This window comes from Mastigoproctus giganteus, chromosome 3 (assembly GCF_048544385.1).
Source record: "Mastigoproctus giganteus isolate SK-2022 chromosome 3, ASM4854438v1, whole genome shotgun sequence".
Taxonomy (NCBI): domain Eukaryota; kingdom Metazoa; phylum Arthropoda; class Arachnida; order Uropygi; family Thelyphonidae; genus Mastigoproctus; species Mastigoproctus giganteus.
The window spans coordinates 256,690,852-256,718,351 of NC_143577.1; the positions used below are offsets into that span (position 1 = coordinate 256,690,852).

Genomic DNA, 27,500 nt, shown 5'->3' on the forward strand with positions numbered 1-27,500 from the left:
ACGAACTGCTAGAGGCATCATGAAACAAGTAAATACATGGGCTGTGTTAGGGTAACTAGGAGTAACAACAGGTGCATGTATACTTGCTTGTACACTAGTGCCAAGAGTATAGTAATTAGATTTGATCAATTTGAAGTGCTGGTCAAGACATCAAAGGCAGATATGGTTGGGATATCAGAGAAGTAGTGTCACACAGATATAGTAGTAGTAGTAGTAGTGGCATGTGATGCAAGAAAGCAAATGTATGAGCTTATGCAGCATCAGCCAAAAAAAAAAAAAAAAAAAAAAATCACACCATTCCCTCCAAATGCCTGTCCAGTTCCTCCTTAAATTTATTCACCCTATCAACTTCCTCAACGACAGACGGAAGTTTATTCCAGTAATTAACCACCCGCTGGCTAAAGGCAAATTTCCGCACATCTAATCTACATCTGTCTTTTCTTAATTTGAATTTATGCCCCCTTAGGTTCGTAATCTGAACAAGTGGAAGGATCCCATCAGAATTCAGCGTGCTGAACCCATTCAAGGCCTTATACACTTCAATCAGATCACCGCGCAGGTGCCTAGTCTCCAGCCACTGCAATTTGCAGAACTTAAGCTTCTCTTGATAAGAGGATCCCTTCATTCCCCTCACCAATCTTGTTGCCCTTCTCTGTACACGCTCAAGTAAATCTACATCCTTCCTAAAATGAGGCCTCCAGACCTGTACGCAGTACTCAAGGCGTGGCCTGCCCATTGCCTTATACAGAGGGATAATCACCTCCTTTTCCCTGCTAGCAAAATTCCTATATATCATTGACAAAACCCCATGACCCGCCCTGGCAGCCTGTCTCCATTGCTCAGAAAACTTCATATCTGCCTGCACAATTACTCCCAGGTCTTATTAATTTTCTACCACCTTAAGTGTAGTACCACACAGTTGGTACGTTTCTCTGGGGTTACTTCTACCCATATGCAGTACTTTGCATTTGTCAAGGTTAAACTTCAGTTGCCACTTCTTAGCCCATCTGCCCAAATTATCTAGATCCTGTTGCAGTAGCACACTGCCATTACTGTCATTAACAACCCTGCCAACCTTTGTATCATCTGCAAACTTCGACACTAAGCCTGATATACCTTCATCAATATCATTGATAAATATACAAAACAACAGTGGACCCAAAACCGAACGCTGTGGGACCCCCACTAATAACATTAGTCCAAGAAGAGCAGCACCCATTGATTACCACCCTCTGTCTGCTCCCACTTAACCATCCTTTTATCCATTGTAGCAACTTACCCTTAATACCATTCTGCTCCAATTTGTACAATAGTCTTCCATGCGCAACAGTGTCAAAAGCTCTCCTGAAATCCAAATATATGATATCAAAATTATTTTTTGCATCCAGTTCCTTTGTAACCACATCATAATATCCTATCAAATTTGTCAGACAAGACTTTCCCTTAACAAACCCATGCTGTGTCTGAATTATTGCTGCAGTCTTGTCTAGATGATCCTGCAATGCATCTTTAACCAGCGACTCCATTATTTTACCCGGAACAGAAGTTAAACTAACTAGTCTGTAATTACCCATGTCACCCTTCGATCCCCCTTTGTGAATTGGGGATACATTTGCACATCTCCAGTCCGTGGGGACCTCCCTTGAGTCCAAGGATGCTCTCATAATTATGGCTAAGGGTTTACTTACTTCCTTTGCTGCCTCCTTTAATATAACTGGATAGATCCCATCCACCCCAGGTGCTTTTCTTACGTTTAACTTCAACAGTTTCTCTTCCATTTTGCTCTCAGTTATTACAAAATCATTAAGCACCCTGCTACAATTTGATAATCTTCTGCCATTTTCAAACCTTAATAATTCCTCACGTGTGAATGTAGATGCAAAATACTCATTCAGTTTGTTTGCTATCTGAGCAGGATCATCAACAGTCGAACCGTCGATGTCAAGTGGACCAATCAGATTTATCCCCTTCCTTTTAGAGTTTATATAAGTAAAGAAATCCTTGCTGTTTTTCTTAGCATCTTTTGCCAAGGATTTCTCGTAATCTGCCTTCGCCTGCCTAACCTCCTTTGTAACTTGGTTACAGATCAACTTGTAGCTATCATAGGCTTCTGTGTCACGTGTTAATTTGTATGCATCCCATGCATTTTTCTTCTCTGTTACGAGTCTCATTAGTTCATTAGATAACCATTTAGGCCTAAACCTTGAACAATATTTCTTAATAGGTATGAAACTTTTAGTAGCATCCACGATTAATTCCTTGAATGCTTCCCACTTAGAATTTACTGTTGGTAACATCATCAGTTGATCCCACTGTACAGAATTTAAAAACTGTTGGAGACCACTGTACTCGCCTTTACTGAAGCAAAAACCCTTTCCTTTACCCCTGATGGAAATTAAATCTTTAAGTAAATCCCACGTGAGTACACTGTGATCACTGCCACCTAGTGGTTCTTTTATCTGCAAATTCCTAATACATGAATGATCACTGCTGATAACCAGATCAAGAGTATTACTTTCTCTGGTTGCCTCTCGAACATGCTGCTGCAGAAAACAATCATCCAATAAATCCACAAAAGTCTGACTAGTGTGTGAGTGACCAACCCACAAGTTCCAGTCAATATCTGGGAAGTTGAAATGACCAAATTATAAGACATTCCGATTTACTAGCCCACTCTATTTCTCTTTACAATTGTTCATTGTACTCATTCGAGTCATTAGGCCTATAACACACTCCTACTCTTATTTTTGCTTTCGCAGTGCTTATGTCACACCAAACTGACTCAGCAGTGCACTGTTCATCTATATCAACTGGATGCACATCTTTTGATTTTATGTTTTTCTTAATTAACAGCATAACACCTCCTCCCTTTCTATCTGTCTATCCTTTCTGTACACATTGTACTCCCCAAATTCCAGTTCGGCATTCCTTATATCAGTGTGACACCATGTCTCTGATATCCCAACAATATCCGCCTTTCATGTCTTGACCAACACTTCAAATTCATCAAATTTATTTACTATACTTCTAGCATTGGTATACATGCAAGCATACATGCTCCTTCTATTCTTTTTTACCCTAACACATCCCATATACCTACCCGTTCCACGATGACCGCCACCCGTCCCTGAAACCCCAACACCCCACGCTCCAGGTTGCTACTTATTCTAATAGAAGTTGTGCAAGAATCACCTCTGCCTACGGCTACTGTTAAACTATTAGTCCTTGTATCCCCCCAAGCTATCAGTTTTCCGACCCACCCAACACTGCCTCGATAGCCTCAGCAAATATTCTTGCACCCTTTCTATTTAAGTGTATCCCATCCCTGTAGAAGCAGTCTCTCCTGTTAACAAGTACAGTCCAGGCTGAAACAAATTCTACCCCTTGAGCCTTGCACAATCTTTCCAGGGCCGAATATAAGGAATACAGAATTGGAATTTGGGGAGTACAATTTGCACAGAAAGGATAGGAAGGGAGGGGGGATTATGCTGTTAGTTAATAAACATATAAAATCTATGGCAGTGCATCCAGATGACATTGATGTATAGGGCATCATCCAAATGACATTGATGGACAGTGCAATGTTGAGTCAGTTTGGTGTGAAATAAGCATTGGAAAAAAGCAAAAATGAGAGTAGGAGTGTGTTATAAGACAATTGACTCTGATGAGTACAATGAACAACTATACAGAGAAATAGAGAGGACCAGTAAATCAGAATGTCTTATAATCGGGGATTTTAGCTCCCCAGATATTGACTGGAACTTTGGGTTGGTCAGTTGCACACTAACAAGATTTTTCGTGGATTTAGGAGAGTAGGAGACCGGCGGAATTACTTAACAAGTACAGGTCACTGTTGAAAAAAAGCCGTGAATTAGAGTTGAATTTGAAAGTGTCTGCAATTCTGCCCAGACACGATAGGAGGGAGTATATGATGAGAGCCCTGTGACCTGCCCTGGCAGCCTGTCTGCATTGCTGAGAAACCTTCATATCTGGCTGCACAATTACTCCCAGGTCTTTTTCATTTTCTACCACCTTAAGTGTAGTACCACACAGTTGGTGCATTTCTCTGGGGTTACTTCTACCCATATGCAGTACTTTGCATTTGTCAAGGTTAAACTTCAGTTGCCACTTCTCAGCCCATCTGCCCAAATTATCTAGATCCTTTTGCAGTAGCACACTGCCATTACTGTCATTAACAACCCTGCCAACCTTTGTATCATCTGCAAACTTCGACATTATGCCTGATATACCTTCATCAATATCATTGATAAATATACAAAACAACAGTGAACCTAACACCGAATCCTGTGGGACTCCACTAATAACATTAGTCCAAGAACAGCACCCATTGATTACCACCCTCTGTCTTCACCCACTTAACCATCCTTTTATCCATTTTAGCAACTTACCCTTAATACCATTCTGCTCCAATTTGTACAATAGTCTTCCATGCGCAACAGTGTCACATATAAATTAACATGAGACACAGAAGCCTATGATAGATATAAACTGGTCTGTAACCAAGTTACAAAGGAGCTTAGGCAGGCAAAGGGCAGATTACGAGATATCTTTGGCAAAGGATGCAAAGAAAAACAGCAAAGAGTTCTTTACTTATGTAAACTCTAGAAGGAAGGGGATGAATCACATTGGTCCACTTGATATCGTTGGTTCAACTGTTAATGATTCTGCTCAGGTAGCTAACAAACTAAATGAATAATTTGCATTGACATTCACACATGAGGAGTTATTCAGCGAGGGGAATGCCAGAGGTGTACTCAACTCTGCAGTAAGCTAGAAAATCTTGTAATAACTGAGAGTAAAGTGGAGGAGAAATTATTGAAGATAAACACAAGAAAGGCACCTGGGGTGGATGGGATCTATCCAGTTATATTAAAGGAGGCAGCAATGGAAGTAAGCAAACCCATAGCCATAATTATGAGAGCTTCCTTGGACTGAAGGGAGGTACCCATAGACCGGAGATGTGCAAATGTGACCCCAATTCACAAAGGAGGATCAAGGGCTGACACAAGTAATTATAGGCCTGTGAGTTTAACTTCTGTTCCTGGAAAATTAATGGGGGCACTGATTAAAGAAGCACTGCAGGATCATCTAGACAAAACTTCTGTTATAGCTCGGACACAGCATTGTTTTGTTAAGGGAAAGTCTTGCCTGACCAATTTGATTGGATACTATGATGTAGTTACAAAGCAACTGTATGCAAAGAATAATTTTGATATCATATATTTGGATCTTAGAAATGCTTTTGATACTGTTGCACATGGAAGACTGCTGCACAAATTGGAGCCGTGTGGCATTGCAGGCAAATTGCTGCTATATATAGATAAAGGGATGGTTGAGGGGGAGAAGACAGAAAGTAGTAATCTATGGACAGTGCTCATCGTAGACTAATGTTATTAGTGGAGTCCTTCAGGGTGCTGTGTTGGGTCCATTATTGTTTTCTGTATTTATAAATGATATTGATAATGATCTATCAAGCTTAATGTCCAAGTTGGCAGATGATACAAAGTTGGCAGGGTTGTTAAGGACACTACTGACGCTATGCGGCTGCAATATCATCTGGAAAGGTTGAGCAGATTGGCTGAGAGGTGGCAAATGAAATTTAACATTGACAAATGTAAAGTACTACATATGGGAAACAGCAACCCCAGAGCAACGTATCAACTCTGTGGTACTACATCAACAGTGATAGAGAATGAAAAGGACCTAGGGTAATTGTTCAGGCAGATATGAAGTTCTCTGAGCAGTGCAGATGGGCTGCAAGAGTAGTTCATGGTGTCTTGTCAATGATATACAGGAATTTTTCTATCAGGGATAAGGAGGTTATTATTTCCTTGTATAAGGCAATGGTCAAGCCACACGTTGAGTACTGTATACAGTTCTCAACATCCTTCATTTCAAGAAGGATGTAGAGCTGCTGGAACGAGTACAGAGAAGGGCAACAAGATTAGTGAATGGAACAAAGAGTTGTTCTTACGAAGAAAGGCTTAAGTTTTGCAAATTACAGTGTCTGGAGACTAAGCACCGGCGAGGTGATCTGATAGAGGTGTATAAAGCTTGGAATGGTTTGAGCATGCTCAGTGCCGATGGGATTCTTCCTTTTGCTCAGAATAATCACCTGGTCAGGCATAAATTCAAATTGAGGAAAGACAGATGTAGGATAGATGTGTGGAAATTTGCCTTTAGCCAGCGGTTAGTTAGTTAGTGGAACAGACTTCCATCCCTTGTTGTAGAAGTTGATAGCCTAAATAAATTTAAGGTTCAGCTGGACAGGTATTTTGAAAGAACGGAGGGGTGAAATGGGAGTGTTTTTTTTTTTTTTTTTTTTTTTTGTCTGAAGCTGCAATATGCATCATATGCCTCTACTAATGCTAATGCTTAGCCATAATTATGGGAGCTTCCTTGGACTCAGGGAAGGTACCCATGGACTTTAGATGTGCAAATGTGACTCCAGTCCACAAAGGAGGATCAAAGGGGGACACAGGTAATTACAGACCTGTTAGTTTAACTTCTGTTCCTGGGAAATTAATGGAGGCACTGGTTAAAGAAGCATTGCAGGATGATCTATATAGACTTCAGTTATAGCTCGAGCAGAGCATGAGTTTGTTAAGGGGAAGTCTTGTCTGACCAATTGGATTGGATACTATGATGTAGTTACAAAGCAACTGTATGCAAAGAATAATTTTGATATCATATATTTAGATCTTAGAAATGCTTTTGATACTGTTGCACATGGAAGACTGTTGCACAAATTGTAGCAGTGTGACAGTGGAGGAAAATTGCTGTTATAGATAAAGGGATGGTTGAATGGGAGAAGACAGATAGTGGTAATCAATGGACACTGCTCTTCGTGGACTATTGTTATTAGTGGAGTTCTCGAGGGTTCAGTGGTCCATTCTGGTTTTCTGTATACATTAATGATATTGATGATGGTATATCAAGCTTAATGTCCAAGTTTGCAGACGATACGAAGGTCGTCAGGATTATTAATGACAGTACTCTGCTGCAACAGCATATCTGTTTTTGTGGAAGTTGATAGCTTAAATAAATTCAAGGAGGAACTGGATAAACGTTTAGAGGAAATGGTTGTGTTTAATTGGGTTTTTTTTTTTTTTTTTGGCTGATGCTGCATAAGCTCATACGCTTGCTTGCTTTCTTGCATCACATGCCTCTATTACTACTACTACTACTTTCCCAAATAGGCTTAATGACAGGATTCAATATGAAACAGAAACATTGCCAATTGTTTATTTTTATTTATGAAACCCTTAAGCACGAGAGGTATTAGAACCAATTGTGTTGAAAGTTGAGAAAATGAAAGAAGCTATTTGTTTACATTAGACTTGAATTTCTGTAGTTTGTAATTTTCAGGAAATACATACAATATGAGGTTGTTCCATAAAATGGAAGTTGAAGGAATAAATGAGGAGGAAAAAAAGTTTGTTCTATGAGTTTGAAGTTGGACAGTAAATGGATTTTGACTTGTTTCTGCATGTGTTCAGAAGAACAGTACCCATGGAAGTATCTATGGAAAAGTCATGCAGAAGAGGCAGAATGAGAACATCTATGAGACAGAGAGTGGAAAGACTATTAGAGATTGGCCATTAATTTACCTAGCTGCCCTCCTTTGAATGGAATCTAGAAGGCTTATCTGAAAAAATATATATTTATTAGTTCTGTGGTGTGGGAATGTAACTTAAAGTAATAATTTTTACACAGTACATCACTTTATAACAACAATTTGTGTGGTTTGATGTTTTTATCATTTCTTTCCCATAATAATAATGGAAAAACTGTATGGCCTATGAAATAAATTATTTGAATTGAGGCCATCTTTTCCTTTGCATTTGCTACCTAGCCAAATACATAGAGGGGCATGATTCTGTGTAATTAGACCATAATATTATTTATAGTAACTGATATTCTTGTAGCCCCTAAATATATAGAATAACAAGATTGTGCCCAGTTTTTTAATTTGGGGATAAAATATGTCTTTATTTCTAAGTTCAGTCCATAAAGTAAATACCTAGGAAAAGATAATAATTTGTTATGCTCTTCAGTTTTATGAATCAGTCTATTTTTAGTAGAATTAGGTTTTTATTAGGCTATAATGTCTTTATAGTTTCTGATGGTTAAAGCAATATAATTTTTCTTTCCTAGTAAATCAAAAGTAAGTTCCCCAAAGAATGGCTCATAGAGATTTTAGGTGAACAAATTCTGCTTCCTACGGTATTTAGGCCTTTTAGATAGCTTAGAGATTTCTTTAGATACAATGCTCCCATGCCCTTTCATGTTATTAGGTACTCTGATATTTTTGAATAAATCACAAGAATTGTTATCATTTGCTTTTTTTTTTTTTTTAACCTTACTCTTATTCACAAATCCAGGTTTTATCTGTATCTGGTTACTATATGACATGGTCATATAGTGCAAGGAAACTACAGGCTTTGCCTAACTAGCTAAAAAATAAGAAAATAAACAGCCTGCGGTTTCTTTCCTTGTGTAGGTATCCAGCTCATTTTTGATTTCCCCAAATTGTCAACCTCAACTCTCCATGGAGATAACTTATACTAGTAATTTAAAACTTTCTACTAAAAGAAAACTTCCTGCAATCCATTATAATCCTCTTTCCCTGCAATTTGAATTTATGGCCCCTAGTTGTGGAATTGTAACAGTGAAAATTCCAACTTCATTCATTTTACTGTTACCTCTCAGAGCCTTATAGAGCTCAGTAAGATCCCATTAAAAGGTGATTGGTTGCTAAGCTCTGTAGCCCACATATTCACATTCTTTCCTCACATATGTGTACTCTTTGATATCTCAACAAGTGGGTTGCCCACCTTTGTACAGTTCAAGAAGCTCACTGTTTTTTTTTTTTTTTTTTTAAGATGGAGTTTACAGATATGGTTACAGATAGTTAAGAAACACATAAAAACCAAGGAAGTGAAGCCAGTCGACATCGCTGGACAGTGCAGTGTTGAGTCAGTTTGGTGTGACATAAGCATTGGGAGATCAAAATTGAGAGTAGGAGTGTGCTATAGGCCTAATGACTCTGATGAGTATAATAAGAAACTGTACAGGGAAATAGAGTGGGCCAGTAAATCAGAGAGTCTTATAATGGGAGATTTTAATTTCCCAGATATTGACTGGAATTTGGGGGCTGGTTACTCACACACTAGCAGGGCTTTTGTGGATTTATTGGATGATTGTTTTCTATATCAGCATGTTCAGGAAGCAACTAGAGGGAGTAATACTCTTGATTTGATTATCAGCAGTGATTCTTCATGCATTAAGAATCTGCAGATAAATGAACCACTAGGTGGCAGTGATCACAGTGTGCTGAAGTGGGATTTACTGAAAGAGGTAACTACCATTAGGGGTAAAGGGAAGGGTTATTGCTTCCGTAAAGGCGACTACGATGGACTGAGACAGTATTTAAATTCTATACAGTGGGACCAACTGATGATGTTACCAACAGCAAATTCAAAATGGGAAGCATTCAAAGAACATATCTTGGAAGCTACTAGGCTTTACATACCAACTAAGAAATATTGTTCAAGGTTTAGGCCAAAATGGATGTCAGATGAACTAATGAGGCATATGGCAGAGAAGAAAAATGCATGGGATACTTACAAATTAACACATGACACAGAAGCCTATGATAGATACAAGTTGATATGCAACCAAGTTACAAAGGAGGTTAGGCAGGCGAAGGCAGATTACGAGAAATCCTTGGCAAGGGATGCAAAGAAAAACAGCAAAGAGTTCTTTACTTATGTAAACTCTAGAAGGAAGGGGATGAATCAGATTGGTCCACTTGATATTGATGGGTCAACTGTTGATGATCCTGCTCAGGTAGCTAACAAACTAAATGAATATTTTGCATCGACATTCACACATGAGGAGTTATTCAGCAAGGGGAATGCCAGAGGTGTATTCAACTCTAGCAGTAAGCTAGAGAATCTTGAAATAACTGGGAGTAAAGTGGAGGAGAAACTGTTGAAGATAAACATAAGAAAGGCACCTGGGGTGGATGGGATCTATCCAGTTATATTAAAGGAGGCAGCAAAGGAAGTAAGCAAACCCTTAGCCATAATTATGAGAGCTTCCTTGGACTCAGGGAAGGTACCCATAGACTGGAAATGTGCAAATGTGACCCCAATTCACAAAGGAGGATCAAAGGCTGACACAAGTAACTATAGACCTGTGAGCTTAACTTCTGTTCCAGGAAAATTAATGGAGGCACTGGTTAAAGAAGCACTGCAGGATCATTTAGACAAGACTTCAGTTATAGCTCAGACATAGCATGGTTTTGTTAAGGGGAAGTCTTGCCTGACCAACTTGATTGGATACTATGATGCAGTCACAAAAGAACTGGATGCAGGGAATAACTTTGATATTATATACTTGGATCTTAGAAAGGCTTTTGATACTGTGGCACATGGAAGACTGCTACACAAATTGGAGCAGTGTGACATTGGAGGCAAATTGCTGCTATGGATAAAGGGGTGGTTGAGTGGGAGAAGACAGAGAGTGGTAATCAATGGACACTGCTCATCATGGACTAATGTTATTAGTGGAGTCCCTCAGGGCTCAGTGTTGGGTCCATTATTGTTTTCTGTATTTATAAATGATATTGATGATGGTATATCAAGCTTAATGTCCAAGTTTGCAGATGATACAAAGGTTGGCAGGGTTGTCAAGGACACTACTGACACTACACTGCTGCAACAGGATCTGGAAAGGTTGAGCAGATGGGCTGAGAGGTGGCAAATGAAGTTTAACATTGACAAATGTAAAGTACTACACATGGGAAACAGCAACCCCAGGGCAACGTATCAACTCTGTGGTACTACACTGACAGTGGTAGAGAATGAAAGGGACTTGGGGGTGATTGTGCAGGCAGATATGAAGTTCTCTGAGCAGTGCAGACGGGCTGCAAGAGTAGCTCATGGAGTATTGTCAGTGATATACAGGAATTTTTCCAGCAGGGATAAGGAGGCGATTATTCCATTGTATAAGGCAATGGTCAGGCCACACCTAGAGTACTGTATACAGGTCTGGAGGCCTCATTTCAAGAAGGATGTAGAGCTGCTGGAACGAGTACAGAGAAGGGCAACAAGATTAGTGAATGGAACAAAGGGGTGCTCTTACGAGGAAAGGCTTAAGTTTTGCAAATTACAGTGTCTGGAGACTAGGCACCAGCGAGGTGATCTGATAGAGGTGTATAAAGCCTTGAATGGTTTAAGCATGCTCAATGCTGATGGGATTCTTCCTCTAGCTCAGAAAAATCACCTGAGAGGGCATAAATTCAAATTGAGGAAAGACAGATGTAGGATAGACGTGCGGAAATTTGCCTTTAGCCAGCGGGTGGTCGGTTGGTGGAACAGACTGCCATCCCTTTTGGTGGAGGTTGATAGCCTAAATAAGTTTAAGGCTTAGCTGGACAGGTATTTTGAACGAACAGAGGGGTGAAGTGGAAGTGGGGTTTTTTTTTTTTTTTTTTGGCTGATGCTGCATAAGCTTGCTTTCTTGCATCAAATGCCTCTACTAATGCTAATGCTAATATGGACCACAGTATTCTAAGTTCAGTCTTACATTTGTCTTATGCAGTGGAATTATGACCTCCCCATCTCTATGAGCAAATGTTCAATAAATAATTTGTAGAATGCAATGGGCTTTCCTTGCTACCTATCTACACTGCTTGGAGAACTTCATGTCCATCTTAATCGTAACTATCAAATCCCTTTCTTCCTCTACTGTTAACCCACCTAGTATATAAGTTGTTTTGAGGTTGCTGTTCCTCAGTTGTTGCTTCTTTAAAACATAACTGCCACTTTTCTGACCATCTGTGAAGCATATCCTTGAGGTTGTCACAGACATTCTCTCAGATATGCCAGACAAGCTGCACTTGCTGCCTGGGAGTCTAAAATGCTGGTGGAACTGATATTTGGGTGACAATCAAGTCAAGTGGACCCAATTTCGGCGAACTCCGGACGGTCTGTGAAAACCAAATCCTCTGCTTGCACCTTCATGATGGCGCCCACACCACATGTTGGTGTGGGCGCCAGGATTACTAACACCACACCACATGTGGTGTGGGCGCAAACACCACATGAAGGAATGCCGCCCCTCTATGTTACCAGGCAGTACTTAGGTGGTAGATGACTCTCATCAACCGGTGCAATACCACCACTATGCATATTGGAGGCTTGAAGTGGTGGAACCCATGTTTAGTCTCTAGATCAAAGTTCCGGTCAACCCTTCCCCCATCTCTTCCATCATGCAGTATGATTGATGACTTTTGAGGTTATGATGAACATCGTGATGAGATCCAATATTCCTTACATTTCGAGGGTACAGCTCTAAAACGGTGTTCCCAGGCCAGCCGCTAGTTAGTACACCAGACCGAACCTATTGGTAACTCTCTAGGAGGCTTCCGGATCAGCTAGTGTATAATCTTGCTACCTCTACTAGATTGTGACTGGAGGGAGTCTGAGTAGTGTGTATGTGGGGGGCATTGACGAGGCCATGTTATGTCAAGAATCTGGGTATATTCTTACCATGTGTACGGCATATCCAAAAATTTCATTACTTCATACAGCTTTTTCCCACCCACTTTTTCTTACTATTGATTACACCATAATTTGTCAAACTAATAGAGCAAGTTTATCTGCGAACAGATCTAAACCTCCCAAACACTTCCCAATTCATTTCACAAATATACGTGGTCTCAATTCTAATCTCAACGATATCCATTTCCACTTGCAGTCTGCCAAACCCCATGTATTTTTTCTGACAGAATCTCAGTTATTGGTTGATTCAACTACTGCTCACCTCAGATGCCCAAATTATTCATTGTATGATTCCTTTCCCCTCAACAGTGGTACTTGTGCTTATGTCCATTCTGATATTCCCTGTCAGAGACTTGGCAATTTGGAATCTTCTCTCTTCGATCTTCTCTGGCTGAAAATCTCTCTATCTCATTGTGTCAAATTCATCTGTTGTCTCTACCATTCTCCCAACTTCACTAATCACTTGGAGCTCTTTGACTTTCTCCAGTCCAACTTTCCTAACAGTGAGGTAATTTTTCTTGGTTATTTTAATGTTCACAACTCCAGCTGGCTTCCGTTTTCTAGTCACACCGACCCAGCTGGTCGAGATGTTGAGGTTTTTGCAATTACTAATGACCTTGCGCAGATTGTACATTTACATACAAGAATATCGGACAATCCTAAGCATACAACCAACACGCTTGATCTGTTTCTCACAAACAATCCTAAGTACACGGTTGAAGTGAGAGGTCCTTTAGGCACTTCAGATCCAAACTAGGTAATTGTCTCTTCTCCAATGGAGCCTTTATCTCATGGCTATTCCCAACCAAGTGTTTTGGCATTATTTTGGCATTACAAGAATGCAAAATGGGATGACCTGCGAGATTTCTTTTCTTCTTTTTCTTGGTCAGATTACTGTTTCAAAACTTCTGATGTCAACACTTGCTCAGATCGTATCAGTGAAATTATTCTTACAGGAATGGAATTCTTTATCCCACACTCCACTTTAAAATCTCGTCCTATATCTAAACCTTGGTTTTCCAATAAATGTGCTAAGGCTGTTAAAGAGAAGAACGTTGCATATCGTAATTGGCTTGATTCTAATTTTTCAGTTCCATTTTCTGCCTACACCAAAGCTTGCAACAGTTGTAAAGCAGTTATTAATCAGTCCAAACTAGAGTTTGAACAGGCGAAGAGTAGAAAACTTGCTTCTTGCCCTAATGGTAGCCGAGCATTCTGGTCTCTTGCCCAAGCTATTGGCCGCAACTTTTGCCCATCTCTGCTCCCGCCTCTGTCCAAACCAGATGGTTCTGTTATCACTTCAGCCAAGGATAAAGCTGACCTGCTAGCATCCCATTTTTCTTCCAACTCATGTATTAATTATCTTGGTAAAACACCTTCCACCATTCCCAACACGCTCCATTCAATGCCTCCTGTGGTCTTCCGTTAAAAGGTTGTCAGAAGGATTTTGACAAATCTTGATGCTAAGATAGCTCCAGGTCCCGATGGTATTTCTCCGCTTGTTCTCAAAACCTGTGCTCCTGAACTTACTCTTATTCTTTGCCTCCTTTTTTTCACTTTTTATTCCAAATGCATTTTTCCTTCTGCTTGGAAATTTGCTCATATCCAGCCACTTCCTAAAAAGGGTGACAAATCCCTCCCATCCAATTATCGTCCCATTGCAATTACTTCTACTCTTTCAAAAGTAATGGAGAAATCAGTTAACCGCCAACTCTTAAACTACCTAGAAACCTTCCGTCTGATCAACGATCGCCAATATGGATTCCGTCAGTGTCAATCCACTGGTGATATTCTGGCTTATGTTACCCATTTATGGATTAATTCAATGTGAAACACAAGTAGTTGCTCTTGACGTCTCAAAGGCTTTTGATCGTGTTTGGCATAAAGGTCTTCTAAAGAAACTTCCATCTTATCATTTGCCAACTGGTTTTAGTAATTGGTTATCCAGTTTTCTCTCTGATCACTCACTGAGGGTGATGGTAGATGGCTCTCTGTCTTCTAACTTCTCCACTAATGCCGGTGTCCCCCAAGGTTCAGTTCTTTCCCCCACTCTTTTCCTCTTGTATATTAATGACCTTCTTTCATTGACTGGAAATCCTATCCATAGTTTTGCCGATGATAGCACATTGCATTCCACTTTCCATTTTGAGACACCTTGCCCTGCTTCTCGAAAATCTGCTACCTATTCCTTAAATGTCAATCTTCAGGTAATTCTCCAGTGGGGCAAAGACAACTTAGTTGATTTTGATTTCAACCCTTCTAAAACTCAGTCTCATTTTGAGACACCTTGCCCTGCTTCTCGAAAATCTGCTACCTATTCCTTAAATGTCAATCTTCAGGTAATTCTCCAGTGGGGCAAAGACAACTTAGTTGATTTTGATTTCAACCCTTCTAAAACTCAGTCTTGTCTTATTTATCTCGCAAAAAGGATTCTTCTGCGCCTATGCTTATCTTTGGAGAAACTCTGATTTCTAAGCAAAATGATATATCTCTTTTGGGGATTACCCTGACTTCTAATCTCTCTTGGCACAAGAACATTATAAATATTGCTTCCTCTGCATCTAAAAAACTTGTTTTCTCTTTCGCTCTCGCCGTTACTTGTCTTCCAAACAGCTGTTCACTCTTTACAAATCGCAAATCGACCCTACCATGGAATATTGTTCCCACATCTGGGGTGGTGCCCCCAAACAAAACCTCTCTCAGGCTTCTTGATTCCATTCAGAAGAGGGTAGTTAGGTTAGTTAATGATTCATCTCTAACAGAGTCTCTCCACTCGCTGTCTCATAGACGTACTGTTTCTGCTGCATGCCTCTTCTATAGATACTTCCATGGGCACTGTTCTTCTGAATTGGCTTCTATAATTCCCACTCTCTCTTTCAAAATAGTCTGAACACGTGCAGCCACCAGCCAACATCCATTTACTGTCCAACTTCAAACTCACAGAACGAACTTTTCATCTTCCTCATTTATTCATTCAACTGCCGCTTCCTGGAACAACCTTCCTTCATACATATTTCCTGAAAATTAAAGTCTACAGAAGTTCAAGTGCAATATCAACCAATATCTTCTTTCATCTTCTCAACCTCCAACCCAAGCACGGTACTAAATATTATAGGTTCTAATACCTCTCGTGTTTGGGGTTTACATAAAAAAAAAAAAAAAAAAATATCCAAGTCTTCTTGAGCAAGTGCTGCTTGACATTGATCATTGACACAACACAACATTCACACTTCACAACATTCTGTATTTTGACCTCACATCTTTGTCCCTTTGTTGATGCCATTTATAAAAATAGAAACAGCAGTAGATCCCTGCAGGACCTCACTTTTAATATTAGAGCAATCTGAAGAGTAACCATTATTCAAGACCTTCGACATCTTTCAGCCACCCTGCAGTCCACCTTAGAATTATACTCATGAACCATATAAGGCAATGGTTAGGCCACACCTTGAGTACTGCATACAGGTCTCAAGGCCTCATTTTAGGAAGGATGTAGAGTTACTAGAATGAGTACAGAGAAGGGCAACAAGATTGGTGAGAGGAACAAAGGGGTGCACTTACGAAGAAAGGCTTAAGTTCTGCAAGTTGCAGCATCTGGGGACTAGGCATCTGTGAGGTGATCTGATGATCAAGGTGTATAAGGCCGTAAATGGTTTGAGCAGGCTCAATGCTGACAGGATACTTCTGCTTGCTCAGATTAAGAACCTGAGGGAGCATAGATTCAAATTGCGGAAAGATGGTTCCAAGATAGATGTAGTAGTAGTAGTAGTGGCACATGATGCAAGAAAGCAAGTGTAGGAGCTTATGCAGCATCGGCCAAAAAAAAAAAAAAAAAAAAAAAATCACACGTTCTCTCCAAATGCCTGTCCAGTTCCTCCTTAAATTTATTTCACCTATCAACTTCTACAACGACAGATGGAAGTTTGTTCCAGCAATTAACCACCCGCTGGCTAAAGGCAAATTTCCGCACATCTATTCTGCATCTGTCCTTTCTTAATTTGAACTTATGTCCCCGTAGGTTGGTAATCTGAACAAGTGGAAGGATCCCATCAGAATTCAGCGTGCTCAACCCATTCAAGGCCTTATAGACCTCAATCAGATCACCGCGCAGGTGCCTAGTCTCCAGCCACTGCAATTTGCAGAACTTAAGCCTCTCTTGGTAAGAGAATCCCTTCATTCCCCTCACCAATCGTGTTGCTCTTCTCCGTACACGCTCAAGCAAATCTACATCCTTCCTAAAATGAGGCCTCCAGACCTGTACGCAGTACTCAAGGCGTGGCCTGACCATTGCCTTATACAGAGGGACAATCACCTCCTTTTCCCTGCTAGCAAAATTCCTATATATCATTGACAAAACCCCATGACCCGCCCTAGTAGCCTGTCTGCACTGCTCAGAAAACTTCATATCTGACTGCACAATTACTCCCAGGTCTTTTTCATTTTCTACCGCCTTAAGTGTAGTACCACACAGTTGGTACGTTTCTCTGGAGTTACTTCTACCCATATGCAGTACTTTGCATTTGTCAAGGTTGAACTTCAGTTGCCACTTCTTAGCCCATCTGCCCAAATTATCTAGATCCTGTTGCAGTAGCACACTGCCATTACTGTCATTAACAACCCTGCCAACCTTTGTGTCATCTGCAAACTTCGACATTAAGCCTGATATACCTTCATCAATATCATTGATAAATACACAAAACAACAGTGGACCCAACACCGAACCCTGTGGGACTCCACTAATAACATTAGTCCACGAAGAGCAGCACCCATTGATTACCACCCTCTGTCTTCTCCCACTTAACCATCCTTTTATCCATTGTAGCAACTTACCCTTAATACCATTCTGCTCCAATTTGTACAGTAGTCTTCCATGCGCAACAGTGTCAAAAGCTTTCCTGAAATCCAAGTATATGATATCAAAATTATTTTTTGCATCCAGTTCCTTTGTGACCACATCATAATAACCAATCAAATTTGTCAGACAAGACTTTCCCTTAACAAACCCATGCTGTGTTTGAATTATTGCTGCAGTCTTGTCTAGATGATCCTGCAATGCATCTTTAACCAGCGACTCCATTATTTTACCCGGAACAGAAGTTAAACTAACTGGTCTGTAATTACTCGTGTCACCCTTCGATCAACCTTTGTGAATTGGGGACACATTTGCACATCTCCAGTCCGTGGGAACCTCCCCTGAGTCCAAGGATGCTCTCATAATTATGGCTAAGGGTTTGCTTAGTTGCTTTGCCGCCTCCTTTAAAATAACTGGATAGATCCCATCCACCCCAGGTGCCTTTCTTATGTTTAACTTCAACAATTTCTCCTCCACTTTGCTCTCAGTTATTACAAAATCATTAAGCACACTGCTACAATTTGATAACCTTCTTCCATTTTCAAATTGTAATAATTCCTCACGTGTGAATGTAGATGCAAAATACTCATTCAGTTTGTTTGCTATCTGAGCAGGATCATCAACAGTCGAACCATCGATGTCAAGTGGACCAATCAGATTTATCCCCTTCCTTTTAGCTAGTGGGTAGTTGATTGCTGGAACAGACTTCCATCTGTTGTTGTGGAAGTTGATGTCTTAAATATATTTAAGGCTGAACTAGACAAACATTTGGAGTGACCGGATGGGTGAAATGGGAAGCTTTTTTTTTTTTTTTTGGCTGATGCTGTATAAGCTTGCTTCCTTGCATCATATGCCTCTGCTAACTAATGGTAATGTGATCCAGCTTTTATAGTATCCTCTCATTGAGAGACTGAAACAAATGCTTTACCAAAATCCAAATAAACGATGTCAAAATTATTTCCTTATCCAGCCCATGAGCATAATAAGCCAAAGATTAGTTAAATATGAGTTTCCCTTAACAAAAAATGTTATGTTTCTTTCAGAATTCATTTCTGTTCAGATATCCTGTATGTACTCTTTATTACTGCCTCCATAATGTTTCCTATCACTGAAGTCAGGTGGACCATTTTGTAGTTACCCACTTAGAAGTCAAAATGAAATTGGATAGCCACTTCCTGGTGACAGGGAAGGTATGAATGATATAAATTTTACTTGTTGATGCAGAAAAGTCCATTTCCTTTTAGCATTAGCATTAGTAGAGGCATATGATGCAAGAAAGCAAGCTTATTCAGCATCAGCCAAAAAAAAAAGAAAAAAAAAAAAAAAAAAAAAAACAACCACTACTCCCATTTCACCCCTCAATTCGTTCGAAATACCTGTCCAGCTGAGCCTTAAATTTGTTTAGGCTATCAACTTCAACAACAAGCGATGGAAGTCTATTCCACAAACCAACTGCCCGCTGGCTAAAGGCGAATTTCCGCACATCTATCCGACATCCGTCCTTCCTCAATTTGAATTTATGCCCTCTCAGATTATTCTGAGCAAGAGGAAGAATTCCATCGGCATTGAGCATGCTCAAGCCATTCAAAGCCTTGTACACCTCTATCAGATCACCTCGGCGATGCCTAGTCTCCAGGCTCTGTAATTTGCAAAACTTAAGCCTTTCTTCGTAAGAGCAACCCTTTGTTCCATTCACTAATCTTGTTGCCCTTCTCTGTACTCGTTCCAGCAGCTCTACATCCTTCTTGAAATGAGGCCTCCAGACCTGTATACAGTACTCAAGGTGTGGCCTGACCAATGCCTTATACAAGGGAATAATCACATCCCTGTCCCTGCTAGAAAAATTCCTGTATATCATTGACAAGACACCATGAGCTACTCTTGCAGCTCGTCTGCACTGCTCAGAGAACTTCATATCTGCCTGCACAATTACCCCCAGGTCCTTTTCATTCTCTACCACTGTCAGCGTAGTACCACAGAGTTGATACGTTGATCTGGGGTTACTGTTTCCCATATGTAGTACTTTACATTTGTCAATGTTAAACTTCATTTGCCACCTCTCAGCCCATCTGCTCAACCTTTCCAGATCCTGTTGCAGCAGCATAGTATCAGTAGTGTCCTTAACAACCCTGCCAACCTTTGTATCGTCTGCAAACTTGGACATTAAGCCTGATACCCCATCATCAATATCATTTATAAATACAGAAAACAACAATGGACCCAACACTGAACCCTGAGGAACTCCACTAATAACATTAGCCCACGTTGAGCAGTGTCCATTGATTACCACTCTCTGTCTTCTGCCACTCAACCATCCCTTTATCCATAGCAGCAATTTGCCTCGAATGCCACACTTCTCCAATTTGTGCAGCAGTCTTCCATGCACAACAGTATCAAAAGCCTTTCTAAGATCCAAATATATAATATCAAAGTTATTCCCTGCATCCAGTTCTTTTGTGACTACATCATAGTATCCAATCAAATTGGTCAGACAAGACCTGCCAGGGCGCCTCCGTAGCCAGGTGGGAAGGAGCAGCAGTGCGTAGCACATGCTTCTTGATTAGACCGGGGTTCGAGCCCGTCACCACCAAATACGGAGTATGCGGAAAGGTCAAGGAATGACCACCGCATATCCCGGAGCAATATGGCCTTAGTTGCTAATGCTCCTAAAAACCAAATAACGAACGAACAAGACCTGCCCTTAACAAACCCATGCTGTGTCTGAGCTATAACTGAATTCTTGTCCAGATGATCCTGCAGTGCTTCTTTAACCAGTGCCTCCATTAATTTTCCTGGAACCAAAGTTATACTAACAGGTCTATAATTACTTGTGTCAGCCTTTGATCCTCCTTTGATCCTTTTATCAGTTTTTCCTTTTATTTTTTGACCGAGGACAACTGGCAGAATATTTCTTTCCATTCTATAAAAGTCTTATTTAAAATCATCCTTTCAGCTTTAAAAAAAGTAAATAAACTTTTACTGACTGAATTATTAATATACATGTAACTAATAACGGTAAGTGGAAAAAATTAGTGGAAAACCTATATTAGACCAGTGCTCTGAATTATGAAATACTCAGTCTCGCCATAGACTTTATGGGAATCATAATAACCATAATAATAGTAATTTAGTTGGTTCTTGATAGGTATCTTTGGGAGGAACAGAAGAGCTAAGAGACCTGAAATCTAAATATAGAGAAGAAGCTGGGCTACCACCTGTTCCAGATGACACTGTAGAAGTTACAAGAACTATGAGAGCTGCCTCACCTCCTGCTTCAGCTGCTGATCTCATTGAAGCACAACAGCAAAGAAAAAACAACAGACCATTCAAAAGGGTAGGCATATTTTTATTAAGTAGTAATCTCCTGGTTAATATAAATGGTATTGCTAAAATCTTAGGATTTATTTCCTTTTCAAATATAAAGTTTGTGGGGGGAAAATTAAGTCAGATATTTAGGAGTTCGCAAAAAAAAAAAAAAAATCACAGATTTGTTGATATTTTTGTGCTGTTTACTGGCAAATAATATTGTAAAATATTGTAGTGTTCTGTATATCACAACTTGTTTATCTCTGTATGCACAACTTAGTTTTTTTTTTGCTTTAAATTATGGCTTCTAAGTGTATTCAGTGTTTTGTAGTGCAGGCATAAAAGATTAAAATTCCATGATCATTGATACACAGTTTTCATATTTCAGTGGTATTTAATCAGGTTGGTAAATTTAGTAAATTAATCAGATTTATTCTTAAACTTAAATCTTAAATCTCCTTACTAATTTATTTATTTATTTTTTTTTTTTTTTTCAGTATGATCTGTGCAAATCTTTAAACTCTAACTTGCAATTTGATGCTGCATAATAATTGATATAAAACTGAATGGACTGATACTATATCAGTCCATTCAGTTTTATATAAACTACAATTGCCACTCCATCCATGTGGGATGGAAGGCTTCTTGTCCTATCACTTTGAGTAGGTTGACAAATGTGAAGTACTGCACATGGGTAGCATTAACCCCTAGATTAACATACCAGCCATATGGTATCACACACTTAGGGTAGTGGAGAATGAAAAAGTCCTGGAGGTATTGTGCAGTCAGATATGAAGTTCTCTGAACAATGCAGTTAGGTTGCCAGGAAAGCTCATGGGATTTTGCCAATGATATACAGGAATTTTGCCAGCAGAGATAAGGCGGTTCTTATCCTGTTGTATAAGGCCGTGGTTAGGCCATACCTTGAGTACTGCCTGTCTGGAAGTCTCTTGGGAAGGATATGAATCTGTCGGAATGGGCACAAAGAGTCCAACTGATAAGGGAAACAAAAAGGTGCTATTATAATGATAAGGGGAAAAAAACTGGAAACTGCACTACCTGGAGGCTAGGTACCTGCAAGGAGATCTGATTGAGGTGCTTCAAGACTTTTGAATGAATTGAGTAAGCTTAACGTTGATGGAATCCTTCCTTTTTCTCAGTGGGATGTAAATTCAAATTGAGGAAGGATTGTTGCAGGATCAGTACACAGAAATTTGCTTTCGGCCAGCAGGTGGTTGATTGGAACAAATGATGTCTGTGCTTATAACAGCCTCTGCTGTTGTGTTGAGCCTTATCCATATTTGTAACTAGAAGAGAATTCCTCCACAACACAGAGGAGAGATACCGTTGCTTATTAATACAGTTTCCCTTTTTTTTTAACCTTGACCAGTTCAAACTCATGGTTATGTCTCTTGTCTAAACTTAATGGACAGTGACATAACCACGTAAGTAATTGTCTTGTGAATAACAAGTTAAATCCACAGAAAAACTTTATGAATTTTTTGTGTAAAAAAACACTTAAGCCAAGTTTGTGCCAACCTTCTAATATTATTCACAACTACAAATTAAGTTTAGGCTTTGACTTAATTTGCCATAAGGCTCAAATCCTTTCTCACCCAAGGAACTTTCCATTCCTTTTCTAGTTTTCTACCCGAACAATCCTTTTGTGTTCTGTTAGTAGCAACAGCTGTCAGACATTTTCTAAGTTGCTGCAAAACTTTCAGAAAACTATGTCATGATCTTGTGTGTAATGATCTTTCTGGGTAGCAACAGCCATTTTATAAATTCTCAGCTAAGCAAAATCCACATATCACTTTTAAGTAAAAGATTCCTTTTTAGCAAAAATAAAGCAGTGTTAAAATATCGAATAAGTAGAATTTCATAACAAAATTAGATTGAAATTTATTGCTATATATAGCAATAAATTTATAGCACAATCAATATCAATGTATCTGATTCAGGGCCAGCCAAGGGTATATGTTGCCCTAGGCCACATTGACTAATGGCACCCAGAGATTTTTCTTGCGGGCTTTGTTTTTGGGAGGAGATGGGTGGCGTTAGTCCCCCCTGAACCTTGGCACCCCTAAGCCAGTGCCTACTCGGCCTTACCCTAAAGCTGGCCCTGGTCTGATTTCAGAACACTATATTCCGATACAGCCATATTTTAATAATATATTTTTTATATAATATAATTCGACTTCTCAGATAGGCATTTTAATAATTAAGAGACACAGAAGAGACTTCTACATGTAAGTTTGCTGATTGTGATAAAAAGGAACAGCTAGACTTTTAGTGTAATCGAGTATCTGTCACGTAGTAGTAGTAGTGGCAATGTGATGCAAGAAAGCAAGTGTATGAGCTTATGCACCATCGGCCAAAAAAAAAAAAAAATTATAAAACAATTCCCTCTAAATGTTTGTCCATTTCCTCCTTAAATTTATTTAACCTATCAACTTCCACAACGACAGATGGAAGTTTGTTCCAGCAATTAACCACCCGCTGGCTAAAGGCAAATTTCTGCACATCTATTCTACATCTGTCTTTCCTCAATTTAAATTTATGCCCCCTTAGGTTCGTAATCTGAACAAGTGGAAGAATCCCATCAGAATTCAGCTTTCTGAACCCATTAAGGCCTTATACACCTCAATCAGATCACCTCACAAGTGCCTAGTCTCCAGCTGCTGCAATTTGTAGACCTTAAGCCTATCTTGGTAAGAGGATCCCTTCATTCCCCCTCACCAATTTGTTGCCCTTCTCTGTACACGCTCAAGCAAATCGACATCCTTCCTAAAATGAGGCCTCCAGACCTGTATGCAATACTCAAGGCGTGGCCTGGCCATTGCCTTATACAGAGGGACAATCACCTCCTTTTCCCTGCTAGCAAAATTCCTGTATATCATCGACAAAACCCCGTGCCCTGCCCTTGCAGCCTGTCTGCATTGCTCAGAAAACTTCATATCTGACTGCACAATTACTCCCAGGTCTTTCTAATTTTCTACCACCTTAAGTGTGGTTTCATTTTCTACCACGTTCAATAATTTACTACTGATGTTAATAATGGACTGTAATTTTGTACAACCAGTGTTTCAGTGGATGACATAATATAATGTAGTGCTCTTTTGATCAATAAAATGAAGGATATTCCTGCTGTTTGTTGTGACATCACACCTTTGTCACATATTTGCCACAAGTTGTGATTTCAACAGTAAGCATATCAACTCATGTTTGATGACCAGTCTGAGTGTACATGGTATTAATTATGATTTATTGTTGATCCCAAGTATAAACATATCAATCTCGGAGTCTCGGAGTTGATGTGAACAGATCAGATATACTCAGACAAGAAATTGTGAATAAGAAGAAATGCTGGGAAACATCTGTTAAGAGAAAATTCTTAAATTCTGTATGAGCACTCTAAAAATCTGTAAAAGATGTTGGAGGGTAAAAATTTACCTCAATTTGCAAGAGAGATTTGCTAGCTAAGAAAATTGATATGCAAATGTGAATATACCTTAACACGTAAACTCCATGTTGATGCACCTGTGTGTCTGTTTGTTAGTTTTGTTTTTTGGTTTTTAGGAGCATTAGCAACCAAGGCCATATTGCTCCGGGAATATGCGGTGGTCATTCCCTGACCTTTCCGCATCCTCCATATTTGGTGGTCACGGGCTCGAACCCCGATCTAATCAAGAAGCGTGTGCTACGCACTCCTGCCCCTGCCCACCTGGCTACGGAGGCGCCCCAGCTGTGTCATGGGTTTTTTATCCAATTGGAGGGTAAACCACCTGACTTTAAGAACTATTTTCTTTCATTTTGATTGAATGAAAACTGGATATTTTTGTGAAGCCACCTTCACCAGTGGTTGACTAATTCATTCATAGTGAGAAAAAAGCCCAAAAATGCATCTGCCCTTCCCAATCCAGTTCGATTCAATCCCATAATTTTTGAATTCATTTCTTAAAAGATCATTGGTTTGACAACAAAGGAGTTAACATGTAATTATAACATTAATTAATTTATATGAAATAAGTATGGATATTCAGTAAATATGTACACACACACACACTCAGAATAATTCAAGAATTACAAGGATGCATATTTTATACTGTTGAAATAATCATTTTAAAATATGATTCATTGCACTTAATGACCAAGTAATTTTTCCTGATTTGCTGTATGATGTATTGATTATTAATAAGTCTTATGAATTCAATTTTTAAAAGTTGAATGAATCCAAATCTAATGTACAGTTGTTCATTTTAGCTATTTCTCTCATCTGAAACCCCTTCCGGTCCTGTTTATGTTAATTAATTGAAACTGAATATTTATTATTTCAACAGTTATGTTTAATTTTCTGGCTTTAGTCATTGCAAAAGTAAATAGAAACTTAATATATTATTTATTGCATAAACGTATTTTAGAGCCTTGTTAAACAGAGCAGTATGGATGACTCTCTGGCATTTCAAGACTTGGAAGGGGATAATGGAACCGATGATGAGCTGAGAGACATTGAAGAACGTCAGGTAGGAGTGGAAGATGGTAGACCCTCAGAAGATGAATATCGCCCCCCTACTCCTCGGCCATCTACACCAATACCAGCCTCCATTCCCTCCCAACCTATACCATTACCCAATAAAGGACTGCCTTGGGTCCCAAAAGTAAGGCAACGTGATGTGGATAGCTTCCTAGATCATACCCGAATGAAATTTGTAGGATTCCAACTTCCTAATGATAGAATATCACTTGCTGGCCTTCCTCAACCTATACATGAAGGCTTGAAAGTTCTAAAACAAGTAAGTTGGAATAGTTTTTTATTGTATAGAATTTAAAATAACTAGAACAACTGTAATTACCTTGTTATTAAAATATTTGTTAATAATCTTTTGTCGTCATGCAAAACCTTATGTCATAAGTTGGTATTCTCTAAATGCTTGGACGTCTATGTAATCATATGCTTTTAATATTTTCCAGAGTAAATTTATATATGTATATATATATATTTTTCCCTTCTTCTTCTGTGCCTCAGCTCTTAGGAGTATATACATTTACAGATACCCCCCCCCCCCTCAGAATTACGTAATACTCTACTTACAGAAATTCCACTTTACGTAAGTTTGTGCTGGCAGGTGCAAACTTAAAAAAATATGGAAACATATTTTGCATCCGTAAGAATAAATGGAGGTATCGTGAAAATACCCTTGGTTTTGGTAATTCAATCCAAGACCTTGGAAGTTGAACTTTTTGCTATATAACTAAGCTATTTATCTCTCTAAAAAGGTCATTTTTATAAAGGAAATTGAACTACCCTTTCATCATTATCATAATTATGTTCCATTATAAGAATCAATTTTGAACGCCTTTGTGATATTTTTCTAAAGCACATTTCTGGAGGTCACTACCATAAAACAATAAAAACAATTTTCACTTTCCAGTTTATTGGACTTTTCTGTTAGTGCAATCTATTATAAATGGGTAGTAAACTTAATCTTTTGCGATAATCCAGATAACTGGAATTTTGTGGGATTTTACGTTATTATGGTGAAATGTGTTTCTCCTTCACTGAATTCTTCAGTCATATAAAAAAACATAAATTTTCAGAATCTTCTCTTCATTTCTATTTACTTATTACAATAGCGAAGAGAAGGAGACCAATGGAAAGTGCAAGTGGTAGCAGTGCTAGGAAATGGAGCAAAATTGATTTAGAAATGAAGATGAAAATGTTTAAAAAGTAAGAAGCAGGACAAAGTTTGTCATCTATTGCACAGGAATTAGGTCTCTCCTACTTCAACAGTGAATGTTATTTTAAAGGACAGTGTGCGTATAAAAGAACATTTAAAGTACCAACGCATTTAAGATCAACAGTGATCACAAAACAGCATTTGTGTGCTATATCGAAGATGGAAAAGCTATTAATAATATAGATGGAAAATCAGATTCAGAAGAGTGTGCCCCTGAGTTTAATGGTGATTCAAGCAAAAGCAAGAAGTATTTATGAAGATATTAAAGATAAGTACGGCGAACCCCAAGCCAATTTCATGGCAAGCAACAGGTGGCTTTTAAAGGTTCAAGCATCCTGCTGGTTTCCACATCATTAAAGTATGTGGTGAAGTCACTAGTGACAATTCTGCAGCTGCAGAGAAATTTTGTGATGTGTTGGTAAAAGCCCTTCTAAATCTCCACAACCCTCAACTTTCACAGCAGCATACTTATCAGCTGGAGAGTTATTCTGGCAATGATTCTCGAAAGGTAAAACTTGCTGACATTATGTCTGTCTCCTGTCTCTTTTTGTAATTTTGTACACTTTTGTAAGTTTTCCTCTGCATGAGATAAAAAAAAAATTTAATGAATAATTCTATTTACATGGTCGTCGAACATTTCTTTTTTGCTTCAATCAAATTCAGCATGCATATTTAGTTGCGAGTGCTGCATAAGCATTTAGGGAAATTCGACTTACGTAGTGTTCTACAGAACTCAACCTTTACATAAGTTGGCGAGTGGCTGTACATGCATTTATCACGGTTGTTTGAAACATATTTCAAATAATGTCTGATAACGTACAAATTGTCTTGATCTTCCAGTTTGTGTTGTACTTTCTTATTTGGGTTTTCAACTAAACAGTAGATATAATTTTAATAGATGACATCAGAAAAACAGCTTTGAAAATCAAAGGAGTCCAATTTGTCCAGTTTGTACTTTAAAAAAGCTGAAATTTCCAGGGAGACTTAGAAGTTTAAATTTGATTAAATGAT

At 39.1% G+C, this 27,500-nt stretch overlaps 1 protein-coding gene across 5 annotated transcripts in view; it reads left to right on the forward strand.

Annotated features, from left to right (window-relative positions):
* The window catches only part of Strip (striatin interacting protein), a 325,994-nt gene that overhangs the window by 154,978 nt on the left and 143,516 nt on the right, over positions 1-27,500 (forward strand). For all 5 annotated transcript variants that reach the window (XM_090371052.1, XM_090371055.1, XM_090371051.1 and 2 more), the window contains exons 7-8: positions 20,591-20,779; positions 25,173-25,544. In XM_090371052.1, the coding sequence (XP_090227178.1) occupies positions 20,591-20,779; positions 25,173-25,544 (561 nt within the window). The remainder of the gene's footprint in view (positions 1-20,590; positions 20,780-25,172; positions 25,545-27,500) is intronic.